Source organism: Chroicocephalus ridibundus, chromosome 6 (assembly GCF_963924245.1).
Source record: "Chroicocephalus ridibundus chromosome 6, bChrRid1.1, whole genome shotgun sequence".
In the NCBI taxonomy this organism is placed as follows: Eukaryota; Metazoa; Chordata; class Aves; order Charadriiformes; family Laridae; genus Chroicocephalus; species Chroicocephalus ridibundus.
The window spans coordinates 75,635,579-75,651,085 of NC_086289.1; the positions used below are offsets into that span (position 1 = coordinate 75,635,579).

General features: G+C 45.0%; 1 protein-coding gene across 3 annotated transcripts in view; it reads right to left on the bottom strand.

The window, feature by feature from the left end:
* The window catches only part of MCF2L2 (MCF.2 cell line derived transforming sequence-like 2), a 177,734-nt gene extending 163,124 nt beyond the window's left edge, over positions 1–14,610 (bottom strand). The window contains exons 1-2 of one of the 3 annotated variants that reach the window (XM_063339026.1): positions 14,451–14,610; positions 14,014–14,295 (exon numbers count right to left, since the gene is read on the bottom strand). In XM_063339026.1, the coding sequence (XP_063195096.1) occupies positions 14,014–14,116 (103 nt within the window). In that variant the 5' untranslated portion in view covers positions 14,117–14,295; positions 14,451–14,610. The other 2 variants (XM_063339027.1, XM_063339031.1) reach the window with 2 other exon arrangements.
* Positions 14,611–15,507: the final 897 nt, after the last annotated feature.

Genomic DNA, 15,507 nt, shown 5'->3' on the forward strand with positions numbered 1-15,507 from the left:
TGGGGACAGCGGGCATTCAGTCCTTGTTTCAAAGGCCTCTAGCAACACTGATGTAGATCAGCATGCGCTCCGCAAACCAGAAATATCTGCCAGCACCGTCTCAGCAGCAGAGCACCCTTTTCAGTCAGCCGTACTTAGAGCACGGCTTCAAAGATACTGACAGAGGCATGCTGCAAATGGGCATCACAGAAGGTTGAACCATGCGTTACCAGTACGGAGGCACCACTAAAAGAAGTGGATTTGAATAGGTGACACACCTTCTGGAGTCTGCATTGATTTAAGAGGGATTCCAGCTCCCAGTGTAACTGCTGCTGCACCAACACAGACAGTTGGCAGAGCTCTTTCCTACCACAAGGACTTTTGTGCTACCTGAGCCCACACTCCAGCAGAGCAACACCGTAGGCAGACTTCAAGCACCACCCTGATCACCAAGCCAGTGTTTCTAGATGGCTAGAAAGCCAGCACCCAGGAGAACATATTAGAGCCAACCTCCATCCAGCCTAACACTCAAATTAATTCTTAAGTGATAGAAAGACATTCAGAGTAAACAGCCTCTTCTCTTCCTTCTCAAATACTGCTTCTTTTTAAGATGCTATAACGTTACATCAATTTCTACTCTTTCCTCCACCTCCTATAGCCCTGAAGGCTCTGAGAGCTCTAGGTTAACAACTGAATCCACAAAATTACTATCTGCAGTCACTCTGACTGAAAGAGAATCTAATTGTTTAATGTGATGGTAAAGAAACGGTAATCGTTGCTTGCCTCCCTGGGCTCCAGAATATCCATAGGATCTCTTAAAACTGATTATAACTCTTTCTTAAGTCTCTGAGCCATGTGAGCTGATAACATTGGACTCAGATCAGGCTTCCAGCCTGTCCACGCAACACGTGAATTTCCAGCCACCCACCTGGCCTCCAGGTCTCCCATGTAGCCTTCCAGCATCCTCTCGGCCTTCAGCACGCACCCTTTAGGTCTCCACACAGCAGACAAGCTTCAGTCCTCAGAACAGCCTTTGGGTCACCCACATGCCTCGCCAGCCTCGCCTCACCTCCCATGTGTCATGCAGCCTTCCAGCCTCTTCTATTTCCTTCTACAGCATTTCTCTCAGCGAGTATCTCTTTCACAGCTGCTTTGGAACAGGCCCTGTAGCCATTCTTTATCCACTATAGGTGATAACACCTGCTCCTGATTGTGACCTGCTTTTCAGGTGCGGAAATAATAGTTTCACCCCCTCTTTAACCCTTTCTTTGCTGTTCCTTTGAAGCATAAATTCACATGTTTTCCTGTCTGTCTCTTGTTCTAAATATACTTGCTTCAAGAATAGCAATCAACTATATAAAAAATAAAGCGATATATTTAATTATGTCAGAAACATTACAAGAACACACCAATGAACATTAAAATCTCAATACAAATAATAACACATAAGGAAAACAATCTTCAGCCAGGAACTGAATTGCAAGGTATTCATACTATTTGTCTAAGATCAATTGCAATTGCTGCAGTAAAGCTGGAAGATAAACGGGGACATACCAAGAAATATCCCTTTCTTGGCTGCAGCCTTGAACACGGCACACAGAGTATTTCTCAATTTTATTTTATATCATTTGTAGATATCCCCATCTTTTCAATACTGTATTTTAAAATAGTGTCTTGCTCATTAAGGTGTTGCAGTATTGTTTGTGTCAGGCTAATTACTACTACATACACTTTCCGAGGCAGCAGGCCTGAGAGTGAAGGCTGCTGAACTGAAACTGCTAAGAATGAGCTAATTGGTTGAAATAAAAACAAAACACTAACAAGGAGTTTTAAAATCAGGCTCAGTGACTACTAAATATCACTGGTAGTGGACATGGCAAGTATTTTAGAGCATGTGGGCTGTACGGAAAAAAAGATTTTGCATTTGGCAGCAGCATGTAGTCAGGGTCCTGAGTGCACTAATCAGCCTTAACCACCAGAGCATTCTCACCCGAGGCCCCCGCGACACCCCGACACCCGATGCTCCAGCTACTCCATTTAAGAGGGCCCCCAGTCGCTCTTTCCCTTATGCTGCAGGTAATGTTGTTTCCAGCTGCTTTCTCTGTTGTTCCTGGTCTACAGTTTAAATGTGCTGGGTTATCTCAGACCTGATGTGTCATTTGAATCTGTCACCATCTCTGCTCAGGTATTGTGGGACTGCTCTCTAGGGGGTGAGTGTAATTGTATTTATGCTAGCCTTATTTTCCTGTAAGGTATATTCCTAGTCTTTGTATTTCCTAGCAGATGTTTAAGGCTTTTAATAGCTTTTGTAGTGTTCAATTAAGTTACCAAAATCACAACAGACTCTCACATTTGCTGAAAGAGAAGCTACCATAAGATTAGTCTCTTTCCTCTATTTTCTAGAGATTACAATGAAGGGATGTGCTTACTCCTAAATAGGAAAATGGCTTTTATGTAGAACTTAGACTATGGTTCCTCAAGAGATCAAGAATTACACGTGTGCGGTCAAGCGATGTCCTTCTATAGTATGTCCTAGTTTGGAGGAAAAGCTTAAACTTGCGTACCCGGATTTTCAAAGGCTCAGTACCCATCTCACAGGCGAGTGACCGCTGGAGACCACGCCTGTCTTTGAAATCGTGCTGCTCGAGGGTTTCCCAGTTTGGTGCTATTGCAGCATGCTCAGGGAGAGGGCCTTGCTCCCCTCGGGCTCGTACAGAGAAATGGTGGCACCCTCCTGTGCCCTCTAGCGGCTCCTCAGCAGAAGAGGCAGCGATGGGGACCGCCTGAATCTCGCTGGAGCGCGCCCTATCAACAGAAGGCAACTCCTGGGGACCAAACTCTGCAGCGCCGTAAAAATCCCTCAGCAAAGGGGCTTGAGGGATGGAGGCTTCTCTGCCCAGCTCTGTAACACCTTGCATTTCAGCTGATCTAAGAAAGGAAGATAAAACGGTTTGACCCTGTCCCGGAGGGACTTGGAGAGTAGAAGTCGTAGTGCAAAACGGCACCGACATGCTTTCTGCTCCCCTGCGGTGGACAAGGCTGCTCCAGCACGGCTGCCCTCCTGAGACCCAGAGACACCCCCCTCCCCAGGCTGCAGCCCTGCTCTGGTACCCTGCCGGGCGGAGGAGCACGCAGCGGGTGGTGGCTGCTTGTATTTCATTGTGCCTCCTCCCCACGGCTGGACTGGGGGAGCCTCGCATGGTGGTGGCACCCCAGCTCTGAAGGGAAGAGCAGGACGGGCAGAGTGTGGCCTGTACAGAGCTGCTATCGCGGGTACTGGGATGGAACGGGCACAGAACATCCCAGGCAGACTCCTCTCTGCCTCTGCACAAACACTACTGCTCCTCACAGTGCATTTGGCTGCCAGCTTTCTCTTCCCGTTCAGGCTACAATTATGCACAAGGCTCTGCTGTATAGCCAGACTGTAATTCAGCATGATTCGAAATGACAATTGCACATAGCTGGAACTGCATTCTCCCCTAGATGAAAACAAAGCCAGAAAGTAGGATTTTCATGAGCTACGAAAAAAAAGGACCCAAAAGTTTATCTCAGACTGAACTGTGACTTCAAAGTCTGCTGTGAAGTGCCTCCTGGCTTCCACAATGTGCTAGGGGAAAAGATACTACATGCTGATAACAGTGCAAATATCTGAGATGGATGAAATTGTGAGAGTAGCTTTGAATCTCTCCTCTTAAACAAAAAAAAAGAACTTTGTTTTCATAAAATAAGCTGATCACTGCAACAAGGATTAATCAGATTTTCCCAGCAGCCTTCCTGCACCAACTATGGGCATGTAATTGCTGGGAGCTTTCTGTTTAGTTATGCACCTGATTTCAGCTCAGGGTCATACTAAGGCTATAGCTATTTCTGTTTGAAATAACCTTTTCTCTGAATATTGCAAGATCAATAGTATGGCTCCTATGTATGTCATCAGTTCTGGCTCTTATGATGCAAACACCAATATTGATCATTTAAGAAATTAACCCTTGGCTTCAGAAACCTTTGAACCAAAGTGTAATGAGTAATACTGAACTTCAGACTCAAAAGGGGAAATATTTATAGTCATTCTTTATGTGAAAGATTATTGATTGATAACAAGAGGCAAACTTTCCTGATAGTAATTCTAGCCACAGCAATTCTATCAGAATATGAGCTCTATACCAGAAAAAAATGCATTTGAAATGTTAAGGTTGTAGCATACATAATTAATAGATAATATATCCGAACTTCACACTCATTTCTACTTATCATTGTTACTAGAGCTACATGTGTTTGCTGCAGCTATTTCCCCCAGTACCTGTCTGTCAGCACTTGCACATTTCAGAAAGTCCTAACTAAACCGTAGATATTGCAATAATAATAATTGGAGATGCTAGTAACTGTGGCCTAATCTTCTACCTATGTATAATTAAAATATGGTTGCTACCTTAAAGGTCTTGGAATTTAAAGGCAACTATCACCCTCCTGAGATACTAAAAGATACTGTCTCTGGTTTTGCATTTTCTTCACTTTCCCATGTTCCAGGTAACTTGAAGTGGTTCTCCAGTGTTAACTGGGAGTAACTCCTATGAAATCTCTGGAGTTCAAGGCCTGTATTGAATGAGGAGAGTCAGATCCTGTCAGCAGCTGTTGCCAGGCAGATCGAAATGCTGTACGTTAGCATTGTTTGGCTTGTATTTATGTCTTGGAACTGCAGATAACTGCTGTTGTATCCAGGGCCAGTTGTGGAGAATTCATTGCCCAAGGGAAACTGGAAATCATACAGCTCACAATCACGCAGAGAAGGCAATAGCTAAATGGTTTGCAGCCCCTCATGTCTCGTTGCCCCAGGCAACAGTCTGCACTGCGGAAGTGCAGATCCAGCCTTTCCCGTATGAAGCCTGTAACATATGGTGTTAATATATGGATTGATACTATGAAAGCCCTGCTGTAGTACCATTGGGGTGCTCACATATTAGGTGATATGCAGGGGGGCATAAACATCTCAGGATAAGAGCTGCTGGTTTCCATCCAAGATCTTTGAGACACAGATGGAGGTAACTGGAAGCACAGAGATTACAGCCTGCGCTCACGGATATGGGGCATCTGGCTCACGATCCTCTCAGCTTGGCTTTCCTTGAGCTCTTGCAGGAATTGACCCAAGGTCCCCACATGAACTCAGGACAATGCTGACAGTAGGTCATAAGTCTCAGCTCCCCAGGCAGTGCCTGCACTGTGCTGCCTCTTAAGCCTGTTTGCAGCAAGGGCTACAGCTGCGTGAGCTACAGCTGAGCGCACTCAGACAAAAATATCTGGTCCTGCAAAGTGCTGAGTGGCAGCAGTTCCCCATTTATTCACATAAAAATAAAGAGCTCTTTGCACTTTTGTGGATCAGGGCAACTCTATTCTAATATTGATGAGAGATCATTTCCCATCACCTCTTTGCAATGTTTCAAAGGATTTTGGCTTCTGCAGCAATTCAGCCTTTACTCCTGTGCTTGAGCAATCCGGGTCAGGAATCGGTGACTTTCAAAATCAAAACCTGGACCTTTATAGCTCTGTTTAAGCTTCCAGAGAGTTAGCTTTACATTCACTGTGATAGTCCTGCGCTTACTGGAATGGAGTGCTCAGAGAGCCTCATCTCTGTTGCATTCAGGTGACTCTGGAATCAGGGAAGCTCTGCCAATGCAAGGGAGGGCTGGGCTGGCTGCCCTGGGGTGCCAAACAAGCCCCTGTGTCCTCAGATCAGGAGGGCACTAGTAGTACCTTACACCAGTACTGTAGTACCTTACACCAGAACCAAACCATGCGTGCAATCCATTTTTGAGGCAAGCAGGGTAATGATATTGAAATGAGTGGCAATGCATCTCTAGGAAGGCAGGGAGAGTTGGTGCTGTGGCTGCTAAGCTCTTGACTGCCTAAAGGATTCAGGACTCAAATTTCATGACAGCAGTGATTTTGGGACAATGCATTTTCAAGAACACTCCAAATACAATGTACAGCAGGTGCAAAGCTGTTTTTGAGCTATTGTGTGTTGTTCTGGTAAACAAAATAGACAATCATTTCATGACAACGTGGATTGTTGATCCTGGTAGCCTGTCTTTCCTCTGGCCATATTGTCCGGGATATTGTTCTGTACTGTCAAGTCCCTCTCTGATGTCTGGAAAAGATGGAGAGAGAACACGGCAGCTCTGTAAACTAAATCCTAGGGTCCACTGCAGTTTGGGATTGTCTGTCTCAGTTCATTCCCTACTACACTGCAAGGAATATTCTAAAAGAAAGCAGGATAAAGGACTATTCATTAATGCTGAATTATTTGCAGGCCTCTGCTGAAAAGGCACCAGCCTTCTGTAATGCTGCACTGCAAATGACAAGAAGTGAAATACATTACATATGAACATAATGTATTTCATGTTTGAATAAATGCTGTTGCTTCAGACTTATACCATCCTGAGTTCACATGCTGGACATGGCTCTCTTCCAGGACATGAGCTCAATCATTCCTCAGAGGCCGTTACGTCTTTGGGTTCACCAATGTTATCTATGTTGTGCTTACATGACAGTGGAGCTTGAAGATACTGTGATCTCAACCCAGTTGTCCCCTACACATCTGACCCTATGCCAAAGTGGAGCCTGCTGTCCTTTTCTCCACTAACCTCTCAAGCTTTTCCTTACAGTGTTTCTGCTCGCAGAGCAGTACCTCCCTCTGTGCCATGATTTACAGATCACTTAAGGTATTTACAAGCGATGTATTTCCATCCATGTATGTAAGAGTTGGCTGTTTCTTCACCCTGTCTCCCTCCTGTTCCTCGGTTTGAATTCTGGCCGTGTCTGCTGCACTGGTTAGTGTGAGTCACCAAAGCTGACTAATAATGATCCATGTGCCATGTTATCCCTTTCACATCATTCTCCAGCACTTTCTCATGTGAGCGGGAGCAGGCAGCTTTGTAGAGAACTCAGATTTCTCCCAGTCACTAACCCGCTGACCACCTGGGGAAACCCAGACATTACTGTACTGAACTCTGAAGTGAGGTACAAGAGGCTGTCAGTGGGCTACAACACATCAGCATTAACACAAAACATTTATGGTTTATGTTCTCCCAAATGCTTGAACATAAGCCCAGCACTGGAAAAAAAAATTCTAGATTGAATGCCGAGTCATTCATCGGGGACTGAGAGGCCTCAAACATGGTGCAAAAGAAGGGGGAAAGGAGTACCAGCAATAGAATTGTTTGGCTTATTCTCTACTTGTTGAGACAGTCTGGTGCTGCAAGTACCTTCCCAAGTGCTGAACCTGTTTACCCCAGGGAGATGTCCTCTCAGGGATTCAGGCACCATATGGAAAGCAAGAAAAAGAATTAAATAAAAGATGAGGCAAGAGGTGGGGAAAAAGCCCTTGTATTTAACGAGCTGACAGGAATTGTGATAGAGATAGATGTCAGCTCAGTTTAATTTCCAGCAAGGCCATCTGAGCTTCCCTCTGCCACAGAAACAGGAACAGACAGGGGCTCCTCTGCCTCCTTTTGGCCCTATTTGCCTTTTAATCTTGGGACTCAGCAGGGCAGAATGGCCACAACTGTCTACCCTGTTAGCAAGCAATTTCTGCCAGCACCAGCAGCTTTCATTGTGCCTGACCCAGAGGACTCACACAGGAGGAAACCTCCTAGACTTGCTTTCCCCTGGAGAGTCCCCCACCTCCTCCTTCCAGGTAGCCCTGGGCTTGCTCTGGAGTGTTTAAGATGAGAGGGGGAAGTGCCACAGTCCGAGTAGCTCATTGAATGATGCTGCAAGAAGTCATTTTTCCCCTGCTTGTGACCTAAGCTACTTCATTCTTCCTTTTTTTTTTTTGGGGGGGGGTAGGGGGGAGGAAGGTTCATTCTTAAATAATAATTAAAAAACAAACAAACAAACAAACAAAACCCAACAGAAAACCACCATGGCTTGTTTGCAAATGCCTGCTCTGGAACTCAGAAGTTCCTCCATTCTGCTGTGTTAAAACTGCTGTAGAGGGCTAACACTGAATGCAGTCCTGCGACAGAGGTGGGTTCAGGAAAGCCATGAGAAGAGCTGACTCAAACAGCAGACATAGACTTGCTTGCAACTGAAACGTGCATCTTAGAATAATTAGTTTGAGTCCCAAATACTTTCCAGGCATCAACGGTCAAACTCCAGAGCCCGGTAGAGCTTTCTAAGGATGCACAGGACCTGGTACCTGGCAGGCATAGCTGTGGAAGGGACCATGGGCACTAACAGCAAAACTCATATTCTGCCACCTGACTTCCCTTCAATAATTTCCTCACATGTTAAACACTCCTCCATGCATTCACTCCAAGAAAGAAACACCTATCGGCCATTACTGAGGTAGGCTGGAAAACAAAGGACAGGGGGAGACTGCTGTAGCAGTAGATTTAACAGCAGCAACGTGGAGGCTTTTGAAACAAACAGGGACCTAGAGATTGACAGACTGGATCACACCTCACTTCCATCCAGCCTAGTACCCTGTCTCCAACAGTCGCCATCGCAAAATACGTAAGGAGAAAGTGTGAAAACCCTGCAGCAAGCAGATGGTCCTATTCCCTTTTCTCCCCAACATCCTGGTCTCTTCCTGGCTTGGGAATGAAAGCTCAGGGTTTACAGGCAGTAACTGGTTACAGGCAGTTTTGGGGAGGATATCAATAAATGAGAAAACAGGGGCTGTAAGCGGCCTTTCCGTTCTGTGGGGCTCTGCTTACTCCATGCTGCTGGAAGAGAAATGATTAATGGTAACACACCTGGGTAGCGCAGGATTTTTCTGACTCTCTCTTGCATTCTGTCAAGGATGCCAGAGTCAGAGTCACATCCCATATGAAAAGGTATTCAGCTAAATGTAAAAGACAGAATGTAGAAGAGAAACACCTCCGAGCTGTTCTCTTCTGAAACAGAAGCAGCCTTACTCCGGCCTATCACATAAATATTTTGCCTTGAGACAAAGACAAACTAGTATTCTGGATCCCCAACTCATAACGATTTCTTATGGTCTTTATTTCTGATCATGCCTCGACAAAGCAGATTAGAATGTGAACTTTAAACAAGTACCATGTACTACTTGTAATATTGTACATTTTGGAGAGTACACTAGACACATCTGCACGTTTTTCATGGATTTCTCTGAAAGCTTGATTTCCACTTTTTATAGGCACAAACTTTGCAGTGTTAGCAAAACACTTTTAAATACTTCCTTATTAAACAGTTCCCAGTGAAACAGCTGCACAGAATAAGCCATATACAATGGGGTAAAATTAATAACCACAATCTAGGAACAAAAATGTAAACAAGTAGCTTTTTTAAGCTGCGAAACTAAACAAGATAACCTGTTGTTACCTCTCCTCTCCCCCGTTCCACTTTCCTATGTGGATTCTCTGAGGTCCAATATAATAAGCTTATAAGCCTTTTCTTCACTAATTGCATCTTTCTCTTCAGTCACTGTTTTCATATTTTGCATGAACTTAATGTTTTATGACCTTTGTCACTTCACCAAATTTGGTACGAATTGGCCAACGGTTCGAAAGCTTTATCAGGGTACAGAGAGAAAGATACAGATTACAGAGGGTCAAATTTTTTAAGAGAACTAGTTTAACGGGGAAAGGAACTCCAAACTAGCTCTTCTCATTAGAACGAGATCCCAAGCAAATTTAGCAAACACATTTCTGCAGTTTTCTATTGTCCTGTTTCATTGGGAACGCAAAGATAGATGCACATCCCATGCCTGTATCTTACTTTGGGGTAAGGAAACCTGATGTGCTATGGTTGGTGGAAAAGACCAATCGCCCCTAACTGCTCACCAGAAAACTGAAAGTAGGACAGAGCCGTAGAGTCAGTGTTTCGAAAAGAGTTCCTGAAATGCATGAATGCTCTAAAACAAAGGGAAGAATTTTCTGTTGCAAGCAGGGGAATTTCCATTGCCTTGATTTAAGCCTTTGCATAGAAGTAGCAGAAGGCCTATTTGATATGGTACCTTGAAAGCTAATTTCTTAAAAAAATCTATTTTTAGTGTCCTTGCTGCACACAGACAGATCAGAAACATTGCAATCCTTTATCCAGCTGTGACATATTAGATTATTTGTGGCTTTGCGGCATAAAACAGATTCTGTGACTTGTGATGCTAAGCCATTGGCCTTGGACAAGAGCCAGCTCGGGTTATTCCATTCTGCTGACCTAAATTCCTCTCGAACAGTCAAGTGGATGCAGTATCATCCTTCACTTCCTGTCCCAAATTGCAGCACAGCCTCTCTTCACGCACACAGATATTTTACACTACTCCTCGGGGCTGGTGGCTAAGCCAAGGGTGGTAGGAATTGACCCACCATGGTTAACAGCTAGGAATTTTGATTGTGTTAAGCCCTGAGATGTCCATCCTAAACCAAGTTCTGCCACTGACTTTCCTTTTCATCTCCCTCAAGTTGTTTAAATTCTTTTTTCTCTTCATAAAATGGGAGATTGGGCAAATAAGAGTGTGTAAAACCAGATGAAAGCTGACATGAATGTGTGGGTTTTTTCTTGTATATATAATTTGTGCAGTGGGCTGCTATCTGCAATTTCACATCAGTGTCTCCCCTACCAGGAACGCTGACAGACAGCTCATCTGGACCCAGTTGTCATTTGAAGATGTGAGGAGCTCTTACAACTTAATTGGAAGTTAAGGGGAGCCTCTAAGAAAACCCTGCCTCTAATGTGCTGCGGAAATCTTTACTGGTGGCAGAGAGGACCCAAGTTCTGACGTTTCCTTTTGAGACAGCTGACGTCGGTTTTGGCAGCTTCATCTTATTATAAAATCACTTCAAGAATAAAAATCTGTGGAAAATGGGGCACTGGGTGGAGGTGCTTGTGTGCGTAACTGTGCCCAGCACATTGCCCACACATAGCAAAGCTAGCATCAGACTTGTGGGAACCAACTGCCACGTGTGGGTGGGTAGTGAGTGCACAAAAGTGTATTCTGGTGGGCTTTGCAAGCTGGGAGAGCTGTACCATTCCCACATGCAGACAATCTTGCTGTCAGCACCAGGCGTGTCACCCAGCAAACCTTCTTCCCTGCCCATCACAGAAGAGCTGCCACTTGCCCACCTACCCAAAGGACACGCTTTTTTCAAAACAGATGAGTGTTTCCCCAACACCTCCCAACAATCAAATTTAATGAAAGTAGGTTAAATTAAAAAAAGAATCTTGACGCAGTTTTTGTAACAGGATTGGGAAATATTTTGTGCTAAATCTTGGATAGCAAGCAGAAATGCCTGCTAGCATTTACGAACTACTCCTGTCCTACACACCTCTGGTGGCCCCATCGCCTCACCCACATCAGGGCAAGCAGGAATAATCCCAGGGAGGCAGAGGGAGCACTGGGCTATTTAAGAGATCTAATTTGGTCCTCTATTGTTTGACACTGTGTAAAGATGTGCTACAGGGCAGGGTGCGTGGTACTAGAAAAGTACTAAGTTAAGACAGCTACTGTGGAGTAGGTAAATAACTTCAATGCTTTCATTTTAACCTGGGTGAGGCAGGTAGCTATACATATGAAGTATGTAGCGGGATAAGAGGCTTTTTTTACAAGCACATGAACTGTCTAACACAACATGAGTCAGCTAATGAGGGATCAAAGCTTCTGCCCAGGTCAGATAAGTTGAGCCCCAGGCAATTAACTGTGTTTGTGACACTGTCATTGACACATTAAAAATAAACTGGTGTGTCACCTACTTCACACAGACCAAAATGATCCTGTAAAGGTTTTACTGCAAATATATAGGTCTTTCTTTTTAATGGTCCCATAAAGTTCTTGTTTGGCTCTTTGCAAATTTTGTGAATAAGTTTCTTCCTTCTTACTACCGGGTGCACTGAGAGCTGTGCCCACAACCAAGAGTTGGCTACATTCTAGACAGGTTGAATGCCATCAGTCCAAGTGGTAATATGAGGGTGAGAGATGCTGTAAAAATAGTAAAGACTACAAAGTATGTTCATCGTCAGTTTGCTAAGGATGAGAGCCCTGTCATTTGTTTGAGCTATAAAGATTCCCACTGAACTTTCAAGAGACCACTGCAGCTGCCCAGGAATTACTGTTTCAATAAGCTACTGCTCATTCTGTTAAGGCAACTCATGTTACAAGGCGCGATTCATAAACATGGTACATCAGCAGTGGGTTTGGAAGAAATGTTCTTCCTTCAGCCAATAAGATTTTTTTCTAACATTACTTGCTTCCATTTTTGTACAGCTGCTTTTTCTAGTTACATGATTTGACAAAAAATGAGCACCGTCTACAAAAAGGCAGGCAGATTCCACAAGTAGGGTCTGATTTCTAGGTCTTGAATGGCTAGGGAAATGGTGGGATTGTCCTTCCCTGTTGGAAGCTGATGAAATAGGTTCTTGCCTCAGTGTGAAATGGGAAAAAAAAGACAAGATCTGTCAGCTTCATTCCTCTCTCTAGGACTGACCTGCTGGTTGACCTCCAGGAAACCAGGGAGACTATCCTCAGCCACATGACCCAGAAACCTCTCTGTTAGTCAGGGGACAGGGGAAAGATTCATTAATGTCTTTCTAGTGTCCAGAATGATTTCCTACGTTGCCAAATGCTAACCTAGTGCTATGTTACCTCTAAAAAAATCCCTCCTGACTTCAAGGAGGGTCCTCAATATGGATGATAGGGACCTGTATTGACTCTAACTGGAAAACCAGGAGATGCACAAATCTCTTTGGCTACACTGAAATACTCTTCCTAAAAAAATTAAATGTGCCTTATATTGAATCCCAAATCTTCATAATAAAAATGTGAATTCACGTGACTTTGTGTCAATGTGAATTTGTACAGTTGCAAAGCAACTCATGTTGGCATCACTGGGTCGAAGAGGCTGACGCTGCAAGCTCTCCTGGCAATCACAGTCTCTTCTATACCAAGCCCCTGCTGAGGTTACCAGAAGCACCAAGACTGACCCCTGAAGAAGAGCTTGGAGAGATGGGTTCTGGTCTTAAGTATTTTATTCAATTTAAATACGCTTTTGCACTATTTCTTTAGGCAAGCTACCCATTGCAGTTGCTTTCTCAGTTCAGCTGCTACAGCTAATATCAAACACAAGCAGAATTTTGGTCTAAAATCTTAATTATATATTCTCCAAAAGCCAGATTTTGGTAGCACTCTGTTTCATATACAGATTGAGAAAAATCAATGGCAATGGCATTTCAGGAACCTATACAACATCTTTGTCATTCACAACACACAATCCATTATAAACACTGACAGCTATAAAATTTGCTCCCATACAATTCAACTAAAAATGTGCTCTTTACATGATGCAATACAGCCACAATCTCTTTAATTCAATCATATGTAAGAAAAAAGGGTCCCCAAAGCTTTTCTCAGTTGATATTTTAATCACCAGAATCTCCTACTCTCTTGCTAGTTTCAGGTTATTTGTTCCTTGTAGTTTGGTCACCAATGCCAGCAAGTGGGTAGCCAGCTTAGACTTACAAGGATGCCAGTGCCTAGTATAGGGCCCTACCTGTATTCACTAGCATTTGAAGGTTAGCAAATAGTAAAATCAAGCCTGACATGGAGACTAGCTTTTGAGATCCTGTCCTAGCACCTTCCAGAACCCTTGAAACAGCAATGGCAATAAAAAAAGGCTCTCTGAGAATGGGCTGCTATTCCAGTATCACAAGCAAATGCAAAGCATATTAGCACTGCTGTTCCTCTAGCATCCTTCCACCATTCCCTTTTCTCCACCACCTCCCTGCAAGAAGGACTGTGCTTGGGTATTTTACACAGATCAGTTCACAGGTAGGACACTCTCTGCTCTTACTGTTTCTGCTTTTGAGAGAACTGCATGCTTGAAAAACAAACCAAACCATCAATAAAAGGCTGTCTAATTGCCCAAAGCCATGGTTTTGCAGTCTGCTGATGGCTCCTATTTCACACACAGGTGTGATATTGTCACACAAAGGCTTCCTGCCTGTACAGAGCATCAGCATCTCCTGGGAGAATAGAGTCCCCAAATCTACACAAATGTAGTGAGAAGAAAAATAAACATGTCTTACCCACATGGGTGATAACCGTAGTCAGTCGCTGGGTGAGCTCCTGATGTGACATCTCTTCTTCTTTTAACCAAAAAAGCATTTCACACAGGGAACTGCACAGCATCCAAAAAAAGATGCACCCAGAGTGGGAGGCTGCACGCTCACTGCACACAAAGCGAGGACCACTCCCACGGCACGGCCCTTCCAGCTCTCACATCTTCTGCCGGCTGCTCACCTCTTCCAATTTGCTGCCGTCCATGCATGGACCTAGAAAAGCTCCTCTGAAAAGGGAATTTTACCCCCCTTTACAAGAGGAAGAGAGCAGGAGGGGGTGAATTAAAAAAAAAAAAAAAAAAGAAAAAGAAAAAGAAGCAGGCGGGTTGATTGCTTATGGCTTTTTTTCTCCCTTCTCCCGCGGATGAGGCAAAGGATAAAGAGACGAACCAGCAGGCAGATACCTTCCTCCAGGGAGACTTTCGGATGGTGATGCTGTGAGTCAGGGAAAAATCCTGGAGGTAGGAATGGCATCGGGAGGAGTGGAGCTGGCAGGAGAGCTGTAACGGCAGCAGCGGCTCTGCAACGCTCTCTCCACGGGCGTGCCTGGGAGTCAAGAACAAGCCGCCTGCAGCCTCTGGTGCTCCCCTCTTGGCCCCTGGGGCACAGACGCCTTGCAGGTTGTCCCCAGATGGAACTCCACAACGTCCCCAGAGACCCTCCTCCCACCCCCTCTAGCACCCCCTCTAAAAGCCCTTGCCTGACAAATGGGCTGTGGCATACATGGAGGGGGATGGCGGGGGCAGTGGGGTTTTTAGGGATGTTGTGGCCAGAGGCTTTGTTGCCCTCCTGCATGGACAGGATCCCTGGGATACTGATGTGACTGAGCCCACGGGACCCTCTCCAGCTGCACGTGTCCAAGAAGGGTGAATTCATTAGCCCTGGGCGCTGGGCAGGTCTCACCTGGGATCATGGCCACAGGGCTCGGCTGTGCCCACAGGCAGGCAGGCACTGGTGGACATCAGTGGGCCAGAGCAGGTCTGCAGGGAGCTGCTGCCCCTGGGTGCCAGGGACACAGCTGAGCCCTGCATGGATGCGTGGCTGCCGTAGCTGCCGAGCTACAGGAAAGCCCCATCCACCCTCCCAGTTACAGACCCCAGCTGGGACCTGAGGAGAGGAAAACTGAGGCAGGCAAGAAAGTGAGGAAGGGCAGGGCATGCCAGAGACTTCTATCTCTCCCTTCCCTCTTTGCACCTCCTCCTTTGAAGCCACCTGAAACCCCACACGAGGTACTTCTAGAAACAGGGAAAAAGTATTCCACATCTAAAAGTGAAGAAATAAAATTAAGCGCAGCTTCCTACAAGATCTGCTCTATTCCCGCAGAATGGATTCAGCTCTAATTCCAGATTTCCCTACCCATCCATAGGATTTTGCTTGGATCCACCTTTCCAGACATGTCAAAGAATGTAACATCATGTATACACAAAGCTGGAGCTGTAAAATACCCCTGTGGGCTCATCG